This window comes from Apodemus sylvaticus, chromosome 2 (assembly GCF_947179515.1).
Source record: "Apodemus sylvaticus chromosome 2, mApoSyl1.1, whole genome shotgun sequence".
Lineage (NCBI taxonomy): Eukaryota > Metazoa > Chordata > Mammalia > Rodentia > Muridae > Apodemus > Apodemus sylvaticus.
The window spans coordinates 28,915,722-28,936,265 of NC_067473.1; the positions used below are offsets into that span (position 1 = coordinate 28,915,722).

At 39.7% G+C, this 20,544-nt stretch overlaps 1 protein-coding gene across 2 annotated transcripts in view; it reads left to right on the forward strand.

Moving 5' to 3' along the window:
• Positions 1–20,544, forward strand: part of Ppp1r9a (protein phosphatase 1 regulatory subunit 9A) — a 256,258-nt gene that overhangs the window by 156,275 nt on the left and 79,439 nt on the right. For both annotated transcript variants that reach the window (XM_052173213.1, XM_052173212.1), the window contains exons 4-6: positions 132–252; positions 4,927–5,031; positions 9,485–9,620. In XM_052173213.1, the coding sequence (XP_052029173.1) occupies positions 132–252; positions 4,927–5,031; positions 9,485–9,620 (362 nt within the window). The remainder of the gene's footprint in view (positions 1–131; positions 253–4,926; positions 5,032–9,484; positions 9,621–20,544) is intronic.

Here is a 20,544-nt window from a genome sequence, read left to right on the forward strand (position 1 = left end):
TGGAAACAAACCTCTAATTTGCCCTGTGCACAACGAAGAACAAAGCTACGAGGAGCAGCAGCCTCACCGGCCGGCTCGGCCACTTAGAGCAGAACCCAGCGTAGCAGCTCACGGTCTTCTCTTTCTCCTAGACGAGGACGGGCTTGGCATAAGCATTATTGGCATGGGCGTTGGTGCTGATGCTGGCCTGGAGAAGCTGGGGATATTTGTCAAGACAGTGACTGATGGAGGTGCTGCTCAGCGGGATGGCAGGTGAGCTGGATACTGCTGAGGGTGAACTGAATCCTGGGACCTGGCAGCACATGTCTGTCAGAATGAAGGATCTTTCTTCTTTTGATTTAAAAAACTTGTTTTTTTCAGTGTTTCTCAGATGTGGGAGAATGTGAAAACACTTGAATTAGTTTCTTATTGATAGCAAAATATCTATGCAGTAAATGTGCATCTGTCTGTCTGTCTGTCCTTGTTTCTGTCCAGTCATGTACTTACTCAGTGTGAAGTAGGCCATGATTGAAGAACATGTCTTGGGAAAGTCAGCATATGACTTTACTTCAGAAATATTAAAGTGAATAATAATAATTCTGGTGCTTTTGAGAATGAAAGAGGTGGGAAGAGAACTTAAGAAGTCAATCCTACCCCAAGGGGATCTCTAGACATTTTCTCCTATGTAAGAACAAGTGCTAGAACTCTGCTTGGAATCTTAGAAGGGGAGCTCCTCCTGACAGAGGCTGCTGGCCCGCCTGGGCAGCCTGGGCTAACGTTAGCTCGCATCAGCTCAGCGGCCATGGAGGTTTACCATAGGATTTAGCAGAAAGGAAAGCAGCAAAGGGTTAACAGTAGGAGTGCACAGTGACCCAAGATTATCTATGCGTTACATGTTAAATGCTTTAGAGACATGTTGCTAAAGTGCTCTTTAGAAGCATCATTCAGTGTATGCTCCCCTGAACAGAACTCCTGCTGTACTTGATTCAGACTGAATATTGTCATATAATAAATGTTTAATAATGTGACTATCATGGTATTATTGCTTCTCAATATTTAACTTTTCTTGAGCATTCATTCCTAACAGTTCTTTTAACTTATTTGACTTATGTGCATGAATGTATGTCTGTTCACTGCATGCATGCACGCACTTACAGAAGCCAGAAGGCACTGTGTGTACTGGGAAGGGATGTGGGTGTTGGGAACTAAGCCAAGGTCATCTCCAAAAGTGAGTGCTCTCGGCTGCTGGAGCCTGTCTTCACCCCTTTTCTTTAGGCCTTTTAAACATGTTCCCTGATCACCTGCATTTATATTTCTTTGTTTTTTAAATTAAGTATTTGCTGTGCTTTTTAGTGTTGAATTCTTTCATTTGAAGTGTTCGTTCACCAGTGTTTCAGTGAGATTCTACAGAAAGAAGTGGCCCATACCAGCCATGTTCGCTATTTAACTGACAGATACCTCTTCCCTTCTTCTCCATTTTGGCAACAAAATCATTAAACACAACTAACAAAATTAATGTGGGATTCTAGTTAAAACATATTAAAGTCTGTATTTACGTGGATAACATTGTATCAAAACTACTGTTAAACATTCGGCCTCCTGTGTTGTTTGCTTCTTAGTCCTTTAGATTATTTTTTGATGACTGTCTAAGAAAGACTCTCAAACTCATGTTTCAACAATGGAATACATAGAACCTATTTGACAATCTGATTTCTGTCTCAAGTTCAGCATAAAAGACACTGAATTTTGTTTTCCCCTTTTCTCTGTTTCCTTTAATTAGACCAGAAACCATTATTTTATGCACTGACACTATTCTACGTTACCTTCATGTTAAACTCACCAGTCCTTTTTTATCTTCACTTATTTCATCCATATATCTCATTATATTGTGTATTTCTTTCTCTGGAGTGCCAGAGTCTTGGTTCTAAGTTCATGGCCTAGGCCCTATTCATAGGCCCAGTTTGGGACATATTCATTGGTATCTGATAGGCTCCTTTAAGCTCATTGTCCCCAGTTTTTTGTCCCAAGTGTCAAATCTGGTCACAATATTTAAGACTGCATCAAAAGCAAGCAGAAGCGGTTTGTCCTCTGAAATGGTATATGCGAGAGTATTCTTTCAGCTAGATTTATTTATTAAAAAAACCCTCAAAATAAAATAATTTTATTGTTGTTAGAATATGAGTTTAGTATACAAAAGTTATTTACTGTTAGTCACAGTATATCAACAATAAATAAAATTTGAAATTAATAGAAATAATAGTTATATTATCTTCCAAAATTAAGTTCATCTAACAAAATTTAGGTTCTGGGTAAAGCTATAAAACTCTGGTAAAGATAGCAAACAAAGGTCAATAAATGGAGTTATATTCATGCTCATGGGTAGTAAAAGGTAGTGTCAGGCTGTGAATTTTCTTTAGTTTTATCTGTGTATCCAATGAAATCCCAGCAGAAAGTCTCATAATTATTTTATGTCTGTGTTGACTCCTTCCCATTGTGATAAAACAACCGGACAGAAGGAACTTGGGGGAGCAAAGGTTTATCTGACTCACAGTTCCAGGGGAACGGAGTCCGTCCTAGAGGGAAGGAAGGCATGGAGCAAGCTGTCTGAGCGCAGTTCATCCTCACCAGGATGTGCGGCCAGGGTGTCAAGCCTCAAAGCCCACTCCTGTGGCCGACGTCCTCCGGCAGGGTTTCCAGGCAGTGCCAGCAGCTGGGGATTTACAGTCTGAGCGCAATAGTTCACATCCGAGCGTCACAGTGGATACTGAAGGATGGACTGCTATGATTTATATGGAAAGAAACAAGAAACACTTAGCCCGGGAGGATAAGGAGAAAGTTGGAAGGGGACAAGATCTGACTTCAGGATTTTCTTCTAAAGCTTCAAGGATCAAGAAATGCTGTATTAATGATAGATAGATAGATAGATAGATAGATAGATAGATAGATAAGTAAATAGATAATAGAAATAGATACATCAACAAGACAGAATAGAGGAGCCAGGACTAGACCCGAGGTTAGCATTGTGAATTGTTTTCAGTATAAAATCCAACTGGATCATATTCTTGTAAGTTTAGGGAATTTGTAATTTTTACTTAATACCATTCTTAGGAAGATATTTCATCATCACATAATGAAAGACATTTATGTTCAATCACACAACTTAAGAGAACAGAGAACTTTTGTTTGCAACCTTAGACACACATGGAGTCCTCAGAGGAAATGTGTGCTTCAAAGGCACACAGTGGCCATTTATGTAAACTCTGATCTCCTTTTAGGAGTGACAAAATGCTTGTGAAATCATTTAAACTCATAAATTCAGAAGGGAATTAAAATGGAGGGATGTGAGTTAAATTGTGCAGCTGTCCCTGAAGGCCTTGGTTTTCGGTAACCCCAGCAGAGCTTTCCTGGTAAGACAGTAAGAGCCTGCTCCTGCTCACTGCTGCTCTGGTGAGCATTTATGGCCCCCATGCATTGCCACCACCACTATCATCTTCATCATCATCATCATCATCTTTATCATCATCATCAATAAAGACTGGTTAGCTATGAAACTCCAAGATTATCATCATAGAAAAGATCTAAAAGCCCCATATATATAATTTCACCTATGATTGGAAGCATATATCAAATCAATTATTTACAGCTATGTTTGTAATAGTTAAATTTGAAAATGATGCATGTCCACCTACAAAAAGTAGACAAATATACTTTGATACATGCATAAACAATACTATGATATAGTTGTCAAAATGACTTAGCTAGAATTATAACTGTAGCAGCCAGAGACAGATCTCAGATTTAATATTGAGTGAATGAAACAAGTGGTAAGCCAAGTAGAACACTTCATAATTTTGAAACATACATTTATAGTATGTGTATTCATTGACACCCATCATTAAACACAAGAAATAGCATGTGGCCATGTCTGTTGAAGAAGTAAAGCCCATAAGATTGTAACACCACACCCAAGGGGCTTCCCTTTTCTGTAAAGAATTATTTTAGGAAAAAGCCTGACTCAAATATTGCCCAGTGCTCGGGTTTGATAAACTGGGAATTGGGTGAGTGAATATGTTATCAGTTTCCTAGCTGTTTGTTCCATGCCCACAGTATTTTATTATGAGGACTAAAAGGTAGTATATATAAAATGTATGTGTACATTTTGAAATATTTAGACATTAATCAGTATTAATAAAATACACATCTTAGAGGCACACACTGAAACACACCTCTAAGTGTGTATATAAGCATACACATGCACAGGTGAGTACTACGTATTTAAAACACTGAGATAATAGATTCCTGACGTTTTCCTGAGAGAGAGCAGTGGCAGGGACTAGGTGTTAGGCAGAGAGCATCTCTCAACTGTATCTGCTACATTTAATTAGGTTCACAAAGTGCTAGCGATCTGCTGTGCACTACAATTACTCCTCCTTCTGAAGAATATGGAAAATGTGTGACAAACTGGAACTTTTCAGTATTACTTTTGTAGCTTTCAATGGAGTTTTTGTTTTTTAAAATGTCTGAATGTGCACATGTGGCTGTCTATGCATGTAGATACTAAGAGATCCACTTCAAGTTTTGTTCCTTGGGTGCTGTCTATTTTTTCTTGAGATATGGTTTTTCTTGGGCCTTTAATAGTTTCCAGGTGTTAAGTTCAGGCCCCCATACTTAGATGGTAAGCCCTCTACTTACTGAGATATCTCTGTAGTCTTTGTAAGTAGTTTTGACTATTAATATCTCCACTAATATTTGACTATGATCTGGAGTATATTGTTTATAAGGTTGGAATCAGTAAGAATGTCTTAAAAGCAAGTGTTGGGCTGTTACTTCCTTGGCAAGGGCGGTGCATTCGCAGGGACAGTCACTGTGGATGCTGGTACTTCCTTGGAAAGGGCGGTGCATTTGCAGGGACAGTCACTGTTGATGCTGGCTTCTCTCTTTCTCCAGGATCCAAGTCAATGACCAGATTGTGGAAGTGGATGGAATCAGTCTGGTGGGGGTCACACAGAATTTTGCTGCAACCGTTCTGCGGAATACCAAGGGCAATGTCAGGTAAGTCTGAGGCTTTCTAATGAGCAGCTCTGGAACGCTGCGCTTTCATGGATGCTAATTTCCCTATAAATATTTATAATTACAGTGGAAGTTTTGTCTGAATACTAAAACAGTGTGAACACCTCTGTTGCTAAGCTGTATGGTGTACCTTACTGTTAACACAGTAGGAATTGCCACAGAGATGGACTTCCTCGTCACCACATCAGTAAATATTAATTTCCTTCTCAATTTCTCTTAACAAAACCACCTTTGGAACAATAGGAATTGAAATGGTTGTTCACGCACCAGCGGCAAGCATTATTAGACAAGTAGGCTGAGTGATTTCAGGCAGTGTGTTGTAAAATTCTGTGTATTGTTTTTAAAAAGAGTCAGCCAGGATCTCTCTTTGATGAATTGTACTTTTTATCTTTAATAGGACAGAGGCTGCAGACCTTGAAATTTCTATTTAGTGCTCTGGTTGGGACAATTATGACTCCTAAATAAGAAAGTCATTTTGAGACAACTCTGGTTAAACTTTCAAATCAGTTTTAATTGAATAGTTTAGTTTTTTTTTTTTTGATTATTTGATTCAGTTTACTTTTTTCGAAAGCTTTGTAAATGTCTTACACTTTGCCAAAATCTCATGATGAACACCTGGAGACTTTATTTAGTGAGTGTAACTGTGAAAACAGCACAGAGCTCTCCTCATCAAAATGAAGCTGCCTTCTGAGTGACGTCACTGAAAGGAAGGCGGTAGTGTCCTCCTGAGGCACTTGATGTGGTGCAGATACGAGGCCCAGCTTCAGCTGGAAAGCAGCCCTCGGTGATGACGCTGCCTCGAGGGACACACCCCAAAGAAACACAGAGGCAGGGTCTGGTCCCTTCCGTCCTCGCAGTGCTCAGAAAGGCAGGTAAACTGATGTCAGGAGGTCTGGAGAGCTCCTGTGAGGTTGTACCAGGGGGATGCTCTGTGGGCTCCTCCACAGCGACAGCGACAGCATGAGGGAGGGAGGGAGGGAGGGAGGGAGGGAGGGAGGGAGGGAGGGAGGGCTGCTCTCTCGGTCCCCGTGGCATCCATGCATACAGCACTGCCCAGCTTGGCGTGAGACTTGCTTAGGGAGCTTCTCATGAAACATCAGACAAACTAGTCAGTGTGCTAGGTGACTTTTTAAAATGGATTTTTACTTTTTAACATTGACATATAATATGGGAAAATGTGTATAGGTACGCTTTGGGGACTCCTGGTGCTCAAGGTCTGCCTAGTAAGGAAGGGAGTCCCCATCCTGACTGCCTTCTGATCAATATATAGAACTCTCAGCTCCTCCAGGACCATGTCTGCCTGCATAGTGCTATGCCGTTAAAGGACGGAACCTCAGAAACTGTAAGCCAGCCCCAGTTAAATAGGTTCCTTTATAAGAGTTGCCTTGGCCATGGTATCTCTTCACAGCAATAAGCCCTACTGAAGACAAAGTCAAAATGTCTTTCTTCATGGAAAATACAGTCTTACTAAGAAAAATCCTTACATATCTTCTGAAAACTCATAGAAATAGTGATCCAGTTTAGCAAGATTGCAAAAGACAAGGCCAGTGTTTATGATTCAATTATATTCAACATTCTACAATTTAAAAAATATCACAAACTACTTGGAAATAAAACAAAAATGGGTTAAGACCTTGGATCTGAGAAAGTAACAATTAAATAAAGACACACATGTTCTATGTTTACGGATCAGATGAGCTCATATTTTCAAGATGCTTTTTCATATTGTCAAGATGGTTTTCAGAAAAACCAGAGCACACTCCAAAACAAATCCCAGTGTGCTCTGGTTTTTCTGGGAACACTGGGAGGCCGATATAAAGTTTACATGCAAATGCAGAGGAAAGACAACAGAGGTCAAGAACTCGTCACTCACTTTCAACATTTACTATATAACAGCCGTGGAAGTGTTGTATTGGTAGAATTATAAGCACACTATGGAGCAGACTGCAAAGTCTGAAGATCACCCCACAAATGTAGAATCAACTAATTTGCAACAGTGTAGTCAAGTAATTCAATATTTGTAAAGAACAGTCTTTTTAACAAATGGTATTGAAATCACTTGCTGTTTGGAAAGAAAGGAAACAGCCTTATGACACATTATTCCTGGAAATTAAATTCAGCTTTTAAGAAACAATTTAAAATTTAAGACAAAAATAGGAAAAATTCAATTATATTTAACTTTAAGAAGTAATTTGAAATGTAAGAAAAAATAAGAAAAATTTAATCATAAAGTGGCAACAATTCTTAAGAATTGATTGAAAGACATAGTTTATTTTTGATGGCATTCAGCAGTTTATTCATTGAAAGCTACTCAGTATTCTATCATCAGTTGTGTGTTTATTATTGTGTTGACAAATAGTTTCTGGGAAGCTGTGACAACTTTATCACATTGTAAGTCTGAATTCATTTCTTTCCCATGGTATTGTGGATGGTCATCTGTTGAAACAGACACTGACAGCTGTTTGAAAATATCATAGGCATAATTTAAAAAGCTGAGTTGGGAAAGCATAAACTGGGAGAGGATAATAGATAAACACATAAGTGCATATGTACACATTTTATGTGTATGCATGTCTGTAGGATACTAAACAATAGCATGTACCAGAACCTATTGAGTCATGTCAGCTCAATCATAGAAATAGAGAACTCACATTTAGAAATGAACAAACTTTTTGAAAAGGTTATTTCATGAAAGAAAAAATAGGAATGGTAAACTGCGAAAGGATGGACCCTGTCCTGCGAGCAGTGACATCAGCAGCACCGACCAGAGTGGCTGGCTCTGCAGGAGGTGCCTGCACTGGGGCCGGGTGAGGATGTGCAGCAAAGGTGATTCTCATGCTCTGTGAGCCACTATGAAATGGTGCCCAGTTCCTCATAAGACAACTTGGCAACTGTTTGAAAAGTTGCACACGCATTTGCCTTCTGGCTCAACTCCACTATTAATAACTTATTAAAGGAGAGGGAAGCACGTCTATAAAGACTCACATACAAACACTTATAGTAACTCATGCATATTATCCAAAATCCATCCTGATTTTAGGATTATCAGTAGAAGGACATGTCTGCCAAGTGCATGTTGTGCACAGTAAAGCATTATCTCAATACACTGCACTTCCATTTAATTGAAACTTCAGGAGACTCGTGTGGAACCAGCGTGATGAAGCTTTCTGGATAGCAGTATGAGGAAATGTCTTGGGTTGGATGATGGTCCTCATATTTTCATTAATGTGGTGATCACTGGCCCTATGTGTTTGTCATTTTTATTGAACCAACCATTTTAAATAAATATATCTTCCTCTATATGAATTATATCTGACCGAACATATGTAGGCTCCTACTTACATTTGAGTGCCAACAGTAAATGAAATAATGAACACCTGAGCTTACATCTAAGCTGAGTCTTCTTTGAAACCATGTGAAAGCATTTGGAAGAGGTAACTAGGAACGAAAGTTTTGATTTTCAGTGTCCTGATCCAGAAAATGTTCATGTGTGTTATTTAAGATTGTCTAAAACAACATCCTATAATCGAGGGATGTTTATCAATTAAGTGTAGAAAAGACTAAGTGTGACATTTCAAATAATGATCCTCATATTCAGAAACCACATATACATCAGACGTATTATTTTCATTTTTAGTAAAATAGAATCATATAGTAATATGAAAGTAATGTTAAATAAACCACAGTCTACTTACAAGGGCAGATCATAGACAACATGGTTTACAGAAAGTTAGTGTTTTTCCAGTTTCTCTTTTAACTCAGTGTCTTATAAGATTAATATCAATTCTTCAATCACCCTCTTTTTAATGCACCCACTACACACACACACACACACACACAGAGAGAGAGAGAGAGAGAGAGAGAGAGAGCACAAAATTCTTCTATTTCTCCTGCTTTGTAATATATCAAAAGTCAGTGTTCCTCCATTAGCTTCCCAATGTAGGGTCTACTGCAAAACGTTTCACAGGGAGTTTGGTGGGGTTTTTTGCTTGTTTGTTTGTTTTTTGCTGTTGTTTTGGTTTTTTGTGTTTGTTCCTTTGCCTTTTTTCTTGTTTTTGTTTTGAGGTGGTTTTTTTGCAGTATTATGGGACATTTTTCTAGAAATGATTTAGGTCATCAGGTACAGGAAACAATGTTCTGGCTTCCTTTTCTTAAGTCATCAATTGTGTGCAGCATTGTGGACTAGATTACATCTGTCCTGACTTTCCTGAGGTGTTATTCTTCATGGACTGTTCTTACTGCCACCCATCTTCTACTTTGTTAGCTGTGTGTGCAAATTCACTTCCCTGGCTGAATAATCCTATCATCCCTTAGCTGTCCCAAGTACATGGGTCATAGTATCTCTTAGTCTTTTTGCCTGCTGCAAACTTGAGTGTGTCCATGTTCACCAGCTGTTGCGACTGTACTGTATCAGTTTCTGTTAACCTTCCCGCAGATTCGTTATTGGACGAGAAAAACCAGGACAAGTGAGTGAGGTTGCCCAGTTGATCAGCCAGACCTTGGAACAAGAGCGGCGCCAGAGGGAGATGCTGGAGCGTCACTATGCCCAGTATGATGCCGATGACGATGAGGTAGGACCTCTTCCTATTCCTGCACTTCTCATGGGCTGCTCCCATGTCACAGGTGCTTTGCCAATCCCTAGGGAAGGTGTGGTCTATACCATGCTGCAATTCAACCTCGTAGGAAAAAAGTGCCACTTGGACCTGATATTCTCATCATGCATTTGTTCATGAACACTGAAGAAGCAAATCAGTTTTAACTTTTAACACACTATTGAAAAGAAATTCCTAGAAACAAGCATTGAAAGAACCCATATAAATAATGGCTGTATTGTTGAATTAGATGGTTTTTCTTTCTGCTTTATATTTTTTAAATCATTTCCAAATGTTCTAAAGTAGTATGTAATACTTTTTTTTTTTTTTGGAAAATCAGTGAAACATTTAAATGAAAACATACACACATACACAAACAGAAAAGCAGTGAAGATGTCTGAGGCTTTCCAGAGGTTTCCCCCTCACCCCAGGAAGAGAAAGTTTTTTGGATGTGCTCACAGTGATCTGGGCTAACATAGCGCAGAGCAAAGTGTTTCCACCGGTGCGTGTCCCATGGCGCAGGTACACACTGGAGTGATCTTACATCCGGAGCTCTGTAGAAGATCAAGTGAATGAGTGAGTCGACACTAACCCCCAAGGGAACGTGGCTCTCTGGAATCCTTCTGGGCTGTAATGAGACACAGATACTGGGCTATGTCTAATGTCAGTGCCAAGACGTGCACACTGATACGCTGGGAGAGCCAAGGGCACACGGATACGCTGTGACAGCATACACATTCGAGTGCACACGGATACACTGGGACAGCATACTTTATTGCAAACACATTCAAAACATGCATACGTTTCATAGGGCATGTCAAAAGATTCATCAACAATTTAACTGCAGTATTTCATACTTCATAAACATGTTAATGCTCAGATAAAATAAATATTCTTTATGTCAGCTGGCATGAGCACAGTAAGATTTCATACCTTCAACCTCTGCTCATCCGAATGTATTATTTATATAGGCTCTATTTTTGCTTTCATCTAGGACACAGAAAAAGATCAATGAGGGGGACATTCAGGTCTTTCCAGTGTGTATTGAATTTAGCATGTTTTGAGCCAAATATATATTAAGTTTTCCTTTGTTTGTGGCATAATGAGGATCACTCTCCATTTGTTACAGTAGATGATTGCAGGTGGCAAATGGATTAACATTTTGTTTTGTTCTGTTTGTGTTTGCATCTTGAGATGGGTTCTCCCTCTGTTCACATGAGCCCAAGTTGCCTTTGAACTCACAGCCACCCTTTGCCCTCGGCCTCCCTGCTTCTGTGATTACAAGTGTAGCCACCATACTTGGCGTCAGTTACTTTAGATCAAAGAGTAATATATTAGAATGATTGCCCGTGGAGGAAATAGTCTTTTACAATTGTTTCCTCTGTTTCAGTTTGCACTCGTGGAGTACATTTGGCAAGAATTTTCTTATTGTAGTGGAATACTAAATCTAAAAATATATTATCTAAGATTGTGAAACTAAAGATCTCAGAGACTTGGCTTGGTTCTCCCTTCCCAGCTCTAGTGTTGGATGGTCGACTGGAGGCACCTGGGCTGCACGCCCTCTGTCGGACTATAGAGCATTTTCTAAGCTTTACTTGTTTGCCTCTGTAATGACAGAAAGGTTTTGTGTCTAGGGACTATGGACATATCCAGTGGTGAGAAGAAAGAGGCCCACCTAAGGCTGCTTTCCACTGTGTCCTTGGATGTAAAGCACAGACATTGGGCTCCATCTCAGAACTCCTTCTAGTGCCTAGTATCTCACACTTAGATAAATCATCCAGCCCAGAGCTAGGTGTGGAAGCACACAGACACAGACGGCCCTGGGAAAGCACTGGTAGGACACCTGAGGATCCTGAGTTCAAGGTCAGCCTGATGTGAAAGTAGTTTTGTTCTGTTTTCCCTTTGTTTAGTTAAAGAGAGGTTTACAAGAGAGTTGGCACTAAGAGAATCCAGTCATTTTAAACCTCCTCAAGTAAAAGTTTTATATCTCATAATCATGTTGAATCTAGGTACTTAGAGGAAATGACTGGTCACGTTTAGCTCCCTAAAGGTTCAACTGAAGCTTCTAGACTCTCTCTCTCTCTCTCTCTCTCTCTCTCTCTCTCTCTCTGTGTGTGTGTGTGTGTGTGTGTGTGTGTATGTGTGTGTGTCTCTGTCTCTCACTTTCGTGTATGTGTGTCTCTGTCTCTCTGTCTCTCTCTTTCGTGTGTGTGTGTGTGTGTGTGTGTGTGTCTGTCTGTCTGTCTCTTTCTGTCTCTCTTGTGTGTGTGTGTGTGTGTGTGTGTGTATGTGTGTGTCAGAGACAGGGAAAGAGGGAAGAGGAAAAGAGGGAGGGGGAACTGATTTTCCTCTAATTTTGTAGTTTGAATGTATGAGCCTGATGAACATTTATACTTAGGGTCGTAATCTCACACAAAGTTTCTCCTTGTCATATGGGCTTTATTTAGGTGTTTGTTCACAAAATCAGAGTTCATTGCCCCTTGAGCAGATTTTTTAGGGGAAAATGATTATGTAAAAACTAAGGATCATACACTCGTCTAGGAGTCGATCCCTCTAAACCTTTAAAGCACTGGAGATATATGTTTTCCCCCTACCAATTTAGTAGCCAAGATTTTTTCCTAGCTGTCCAGCTAGTGGTTAGCAGAGTTCAGTTTGGTGCTCTCTCCCTGGCCCCCAGGCCTGAGCGCCACAGCACAGTGCCCCAGGCGGCGTCTGAGTGGGGCACACAGGCCACCCTCCCCTCACGGCTTTGCCTCTATTCAGACACACAGAAGAACTGCTCAACAAAAGATGTTAAGAGGATTCTTGTTTTGAGTGATGGCATTTCTTGTACTTCTTCAGGTCTGTGAGCCTTTGTTTTGTATTTCTCATAATAGGGGCATTGAATACATGGACATTTGCTTTACTGTAGGCAGCAATGCGAAAGTATCATCTACATAGAGTCTAAAGGGAAGATTAATTGATACAGAAATGTTTTATAAAAAGGATAACGTTGATTGTTCTCTTCCTTTTACGGCTTGTAACAGTCGCAGTCTGAAGCCTTTTGTGTTACTGCAAGTAGCGCTGACTTCCTTGAAGTCAGGCGGTCTTTGTGCTCGTCCTCCGGCCTTCTCCTGTCTTCAGTGTCCACAGCACTGCCCCACTGCAGGCACAGGCAAAGCAGCCATTAATTCTCTGTTCACAGGAGAGAAGAGAACTGTACAAACAATGAAAACTCACTCTACGGTTACAACTTCTAGGGTTGTCACTTCATCCAGATTTTTAATTAACGCTATCAAATATTAAGTTGGAGGATTGGAGTGTTATCTCTGTTTTCTGTTTACCCTCTTTCTCTGTTAATGAAAAGTAAAATAACCAATATCTGAAAGAAATGAGAAGGACCAATACTGGATATCCAATGGATAGATGGGCCTTGAATAATTGATTTAATTTCCTATATAATTGGGCAGTTTGTAGATTTGCGTATCTTTGTTAGGACAGGCCCCGAACATGTACAATCAGTTGCTTGACTTTCTACTTCCCTTGTAATTCATGGAATCATCTTGTGATTTCAAATTTAGAATCATTTCATTTGCTAACATCTCCTGTGACCTTCCCTTGACACAGCCAGGAAAGCCTCTGATTACCTACAGAGCTACCAAGTGCAGCGAGTGCCTTCCAACTGAGCCCCGAGACGAGCACTGCCCACAGAATGGCGCAGCACTTCTGGTTTTGATCAAATTATCCAGGCTTCATTTTAACTTGGAGCACATCACGTTGACAGGTTGCTTGAATTGGCTGTACAGGAAACATCTGGATGTGAGAAATATTTCCTGCAGTTGTTAAAGGACACTAGCCCTTTGTGAAGGGAGAGATTGTCGCGTATTACTTACGCCTCTGTTCATCTGCTGTAACGCTTTAGGAAATTATAAGTCATGCTCTAATAGAATTTGAAATGTATAGATAATCCTCAAACTATTTAAATTTCTGCTGCTTCTGCTTTTCTCCAAATATTTAAGCTAGAAGAGTTTCCAATAAGCAAACAACCAGGTCTGTTTGAATTTGCATTCCTGTCTCTGTGCACTCTCTGCTAGCCATTCAGATTTTTAAAAGCACAAGTAAAGTGGCCTGCCTGGAGACCAGAGGGTGGGGGATTGATTCCCAAAGAGCAGGAGGTGGAGAGCAGAGGCTCAAAGGTCCACATGCATGCACATCTGCATGAGGGAGACCATTTCTGGGTTTAAGAGAAAGAATGTGTTCATTGGGTCTGTCTGTCTGTCTTTTCTCTCTTCCCTTCCCCTCCCTTCCCTTCCCTTCCCCTCCCTTCCCTTCCCTTCCTCTTCTAGTCTTTCCTCTCCTCTCCTCTCCTTTCTTTTTCTTCCTTCTTTGTTTCTTTCTTCAATAATTTGAAATGTATCCATGGAGGGAGGATTCAGTAAGCCCCTCACTCAACACCATACAATGAAGCTCTGGGTAAATTGTAAATGTTTCAAGTAAAATGAAACAACATTTACTCTCCCATTGCAGTCTGTAGCTGTCAGTGTTCAGCTGGTGTGGGAAGGTGATACAGTTCTGTTATGTATTTTTTTGCAGTAGTTTGTGCTTTGAGCTATCTTTCTACCTAAGAACATTATGAAGTGTGAAGACCGTATGGTCAGGCTAGAAACAGTATTAACTGCAACTGCATCTTTTTGCTTTAGAAAATAGATATGGTCACTCTGAAGTTAAAAGGAGTCGATTTACAAGTACCTTAATTTTATATGATTATTTTACTTCCTTAAAGATCCTTTAATAATAGAGGATTTATTACATTGAAAAGCCTTTTATCACATTTTTTTTTCTCAAGACAGGGTTTCTCTGTGTAGCTCTGGCTGTCCTAGAACTCACTCTGTAGACCAGGCTGGCCTCAAACTCAGTAATCCGCCTGCCTCTGCCTCTCAAGTGCAATTCTGCCTTTTACCACAAGTGACATTTCAACCTCTCTTTATGCAACAGATTATAACATGGTTAATCATTACTTCAGATGGCTCTCCCTTAAGATACAACATTTTTTAAAATTATTTGCTTTTGTTACTAGAAACTCATATCATTATAATCATATTGTGACACTTTGTCTCGTAGAATCTTTCAATGTATTGTATGCAATTTAAAGCAGCTACCCAAGGGAATATTTGTTTTTATTGCTCCTGTTAACATGTAACAGTTGGAAGGAAAGGTGTAATGAAAACTGTGATTGCGTAAGTATTAAAAGATGTTTACAAAAGTTTCTTTTTTGTGTGGAAAATACAGGGCTAACACTAAGTTTTACTTAGGCTGCTTGCTGTTCCTGGTTAGAAACAGCTTGGCCCCTGTGAGCAAAGGTTGACAATGTTTGTGGCTAGTTTCTTTATCACTGTGACTATAGCAGTGCAGAGAGATGTCACCCTGGGTCTGTGATCCAGGGAACTGAGTGCCGAGGCACAGCAGTCTCTCCTTTGTACTGGACAGTGTGTGGTCCAGCCAGCACTTGAACCTCTGTGTTTTTCTCTCCTGCTGTCTTGGGGTTGGGAGGAAGCCCTTTTTAATTGTTTCTGTCAACATTTTAGAACACTGTGGCTGAATTGCAAGGAATGTCTGGCAACTGCAATAACAATAACAACCGTTTCCTTAAGGTTTGTTTTTTGGCAGAAAATTCTGCTTATCTCTGCCCTCTTGCTCGGTGTGTGAAATTAAATATTCTACACGTCTTATTAACTTCCTATTCCCTGAAAAGCATTTCTGGAGCTGTGTGTTTTGTATATTAAATAATAATCTGAAAATGGTGGTTTGAAAACTATAACATGCATTTTATACACAGGTCTGTAAGTTGGACTCACTTCCTAGTATTTAACCATGGGCATATTTAACCTCTAACTCTAAATGTTCTATCACTCAAATTAAAGGGAAAATCTTCAGAAAGAAATTCAGCATTAGGGCTGGGTAATATTTACAAAATATAGTATAAATAGCCATTTAGTTTCTGCTTAAATATTGTTGATTTTTAAGAAAAGAATTTTTTGATGCTTTGGTCTTAAATTTTCCTTATGAACACAGAGTAGAGAGTCCAAAATAGACACTTTACCTTTAAATACTCATAACATAGCTGAGCTTTCATGAGTCATGTATGGTTAAGGGACCCAGCGTGTTGATCTGCAAGGAGCCCGACTTTTAAGCTAAGTCTTAACCATGGTCCAGAGGCTGCGTTTTTGTAGGATTTTAAATGTCTTAAACTATATTGTTTTGTTTATAAAACTCAAATACTTAATGATTTCCATCATTGAAGCATAGAATCATGAGGTTACTTACAACGTGCTCTGAAGACTGGATCCATTCCAGAACATCATCCTATACTTCATTCTGAGTTTCAGGGTGTAACACCACCAATCACAGGTAGCGAGAAGTCAGAGCCAACGATAATAGAGTCAGGACAGGAGTCTTTGCCTTGGAATGGTCATCTTTTTGTACCTCATTTTGTTTGTGTGGTTTGTAAAAAATACAATGAAATCGTTTAAATTATATTCTTACTATTCCTTTCTTTCTGGCTTCCATAGTATAATATTACTCATTTCTTAGCTAGATCCAAAATCAACAGAAAGCCTGACTTTGTCCAAACCTTTTAGGCCATTATGTTTCTCCGAAAGGATAGACTGTCTGCCGAGCAGCCCGTTTAAGTGAAACAGTTTATCACTTTGAAACCCATAGAGCATGAGGTGCTAAAGAGGCAGCATGTGGATGAGTATAAATGATGTTTTCCAACTTTGGAAATATTTCATTTATTTTTTCAATTGAATACAATGTTTCCCAGGAAGCCAGTTTGCCTCTTAGTGAGCAACCTGTGTGCTGTGGTTGGTTTTTCCTCTTGTTATTGAATTGCTCATTTTCTCAGTGTTTAGGTTTTTTAGATCTTTGTATATTCTAGACATTAATCCTCTGTCAGATAAATAGCAAAGATATGCTTTTCTCCTATTCTGTAGATGCCTCTTCAGTCAGTCAATGGTTTACTTTGTGGTACAGAAAATTTTAATTTCATGAAGTCCCACTTGCTGGTGATTGGTGGTTAGTCCTTCAGAGACCCATGTCCTGATGTGTGCATCTTCCTCTTTCAGATTGAATTTTGAGACCTTTGATTGATTTACCATTGAAATTTTTTCTTTCAGGTTGAGGGACAAAGGTAACGTTTCCCTCTTCTACAGATGCCCAGTCTTCCCTGCACCATTTGTTGAAGATTCTGTCTTTTCTCCAGCATGTATTTTTAGCATCCTTGTCAAGAGTCAAGGCTCTAGGGCCATTGGCATGTGTCTGGATGTTCTGTTCTGCCCCATTGATTGTGTCTGTTTCTGTGTTCATACCATGATGTTCTTTTCATTCCAGTGGCTCTATAGTATAGCTGAAAATTAGGAATGCTGATACCTCTGGCAGGCTTTTTATTGTTCAGAATGGTTTGGGCTATCTAGGACCCTTTGTGCTTCCATATACATTTTTTTTCAATTTCTGTGAGGAATTGCATTGGAATTTTGATGGCAGTGACTTTGAATCCACACAGATTGCTTTGGTAAGATAGCCATTTTGCCATATTAATCCTATAAATCCATGAACACAGGAGTTCTTCCTGTCTTCTAGTGTCTTCTTCAATTTCTTCAGTATTTTACAGTTTTACTCCAAGCTAATGGTTTCTTTCATTCTTTTTGAGGCTACTGTGAATGTTTGTTTCCTTTATTCCTTTTTAGTATGTTTGTTTTGGGTGTATAAGAAGATTACTACTGATTTTGGTATATTAACTTTGTAACCTGCCGCTTTGGGCTCTAGGGATTCCTGGTGGAATCTCTATTCCATGGTGTGTAGAAAGAATCACATTGCCTGCAAACAGGGATGCTTAGACTTCTTCTGTTCCTATGTCTTGTCTACCTTCTCTATATGGGTGCTGGATTAAATGAGAGCGGTGAAAGCGAACGGCCTGGTCCTGTTCCTAACGTCTGTGAGACCGCTCCAAGTGTCTTGTCTCTGTTTGTCATGAAGGTGGTTCTGCTGGCTTTACAGCCTTTATTATGGCTTCCCTCCATCTCTAGCCTAATGTGAGCTAGCTGAGGAGCTGCTGCTGGCAGTTGACTGTTTCTGGGGAAGGAAAGGGCTTTTTTTTTTTCAGAAGTGTGTTCCCTGGTAAGGTGCCCATTTTTCTGATAGCAACTACAATTGCACTCAGTGAGGTATTTTTTTAAAAAGAAGACATGAAGTTTGGAGGGAACATGTGGATGCTGGTTCTGGAGAAGTTGTAGGGAGATTGCATAAAATATATGAACTCAAAAATACATTTAACATGAATTATTATCATCATCATCATTAGTATTTTGTTTTTTTCAAGACCCTTTTCTCTATGTAGCTTTGGCTCTCCTCGAATTCTCTCTATAAACCTGTCTAGCCTTGAACTCAGATCTACCTGCTTCTGCCCCCCAAGTGCTGGGATTTAAGGCATGCACCATCACCACCTGGCCATATAACTTTCTATTTTTTTAATGAAAAAAGGGAGAGTAGAGTTGTTTGTAGTTTAAAATGTAATGGAGGGGGGGAAGTGCATAGAATGCAGGAGGAGCGTCAGGATCATACGCAGCAAGCCTGGAGAGGGGACTCGGGACGGCTGCACGCCAGCCCGTCATAACCCCCTTGGTTCCTATGCACTTCTGCGAGCGTTCGCCCTCTGCCACAGCTTAAAACAACTTCTTGCTTTAACTAGACTTGCAAGTGAAACACCATAATCAAAATAACCCAAATAATGTCAAGATCTGTACTGCATGGATGGCCTTGTAGTCCTTAGAAATCTGTTAACTTAGAAATATCCTTCATTTACAGAAATGAATTTTTGTGAGCAATAACGAATGTTTGGTCATCTGAGCAAGGACTCGTGTACAGAGCTCTGAATGGCGGCGGCGTGGCTGCCTGCTTAGCTGCTCCAGTCCCTTTGGAACTCATATGCATGTTGCCACACTGAGGTCTCATGTTCCTGATTCTGAAGGGATTTACATGACTATCTTACACAGATAAAGTTAACATAAAAGATGGATAAGTAGATCTTAAACATGTAATTCAATAAATTTATTATAGCACCATTTTGGAATCACCTTCAATGAGGAACAACTTGAATATTATAAAAAAATATACCAATTCAGTATATGTAAGCTAACAGTTTGGTAAGAAAGCCTTGTCCCCAGCTGGCATCTCAGGACATTTCTGTTGCCCCGTGGTGGCTTGCGACTCCTCTCGGTGGGAAGCCCCGCTCAGCTCAGCCTGCTCACTCTGCGCATTAATTTGGGCAGTTCTAGTTTATCATCTGAGCAATAAATTCAGACGAAATAAATAATAATGCATCCAAAACACTTGCTCGTGATTTGTTCATCTTGCCATTACATTTATCTTCAATGCACAGTTATTCTGATTGGTAATGGTTTCAGTTATTGTAGACAAATGCTAGCCATACTCAAAATTAAATGGCTAATTGGACAACTTCAGAATACAGCTGGAGTGCCCTGGGCTATATACCTATAGATGGAAATAAATCTACCACCACATGAAAACCCCTGATACTGTAGCTTATAGCTTATTACTAAACAGCAAGGAAAAAACATTTTCTGTGAGACATTATCATCATAGTGGCTTAGCATGTAATGAGTTTCAGAAGAAATACAAGTCCATCATTTTTTGGTGTGTTCACTTCTATCAAAGCCTAAAGGTCAATGTTCCTAGGAATAGAGTTTACAGTCCCAAAGTATGGACCTCACTGGGAAGCAGAGTGCCCCTGTAACCAAGAGCTTCAGGGGAAGCAGAGAGGAAGGCAGGCAGAGGGTGAGGGAGACGTAAGGATGCAGGGAGAAAGAAGAAAGGAAAGAAAGATGTGATAGGTCATTACCAAGGACACTGAATCCCACTCACACTCTCTTTGCAGACCTGAGACTGTCATCACAAGGTCGACATCAGAAATGCAGTAAAACCTTGAGCTTGTGTAGCATATGTTCGTAATAGTTAAGGACTCGGTCAGAAAACCTAGTGGTGAGAAATGAAGCCAAAAAGTACATTACAATTAAGTGAAAGACACTTATATAGAATATCATCAGATTGCATCTGACGTCATAAATCAAATGCTGCACATCCCAGTTGGGTGTCATCAGGAATGCGCTGTATTTGACATGTAGTTTAACATGTCAAAATTGACCAGTTTTTAATTCTTGACAGTGTGAGAAAGCAAGAAGAGAAATAATTTGAAAAAGAAGAAATAAAACTATTACAGTTCCCACATGATGATACTATTTAGAAAACTTGAGATGTACCTTATTCAAAATAATGCAAGGTTTTAGCAAGTTTACTGAATACACACTATTAAAATATAACATGTATTTGAATATCTACAAATAGGGAAGAAACTCTTTAAGTTTTTCTATATCACATCAGTAGAGATCAAAAATAGAAGATGCACAAAGGGACAATTTTTAATGAAACATGATAAACCAAGTGTGTGTAAGGCAAAGAAATTTCATCCATAAATTGAAGATTCAGTGGCTGCATTGAGTCTCTCTCCTCCTGTTGATTTGCACATCCAGGCCAGTTCTTATGAAAATCCACAGCAATTTTCAATGACTTTGGTAAGCAGTTGCTAAAATATATGTGAAAGAATAATACAATAAGACAACCCTTACAAACGATTGCTAATAAAACCCTTTATTAGGTTGCTGAAACTTAGAGAGCAGAGCAGATGAGTGGTCCAGATAGTAAGGAACCTACATACCTAGGTATGGCATAGATACTGGAAAAGGATTGAAAACATGAAAACGGATACAAACATCAGTACACGGGAGAGAAAAGTGGAAACCCCCTTCCATCTCAGTCTGTCTGGCCATTGGAGCTGGGTCGGCCAACCACA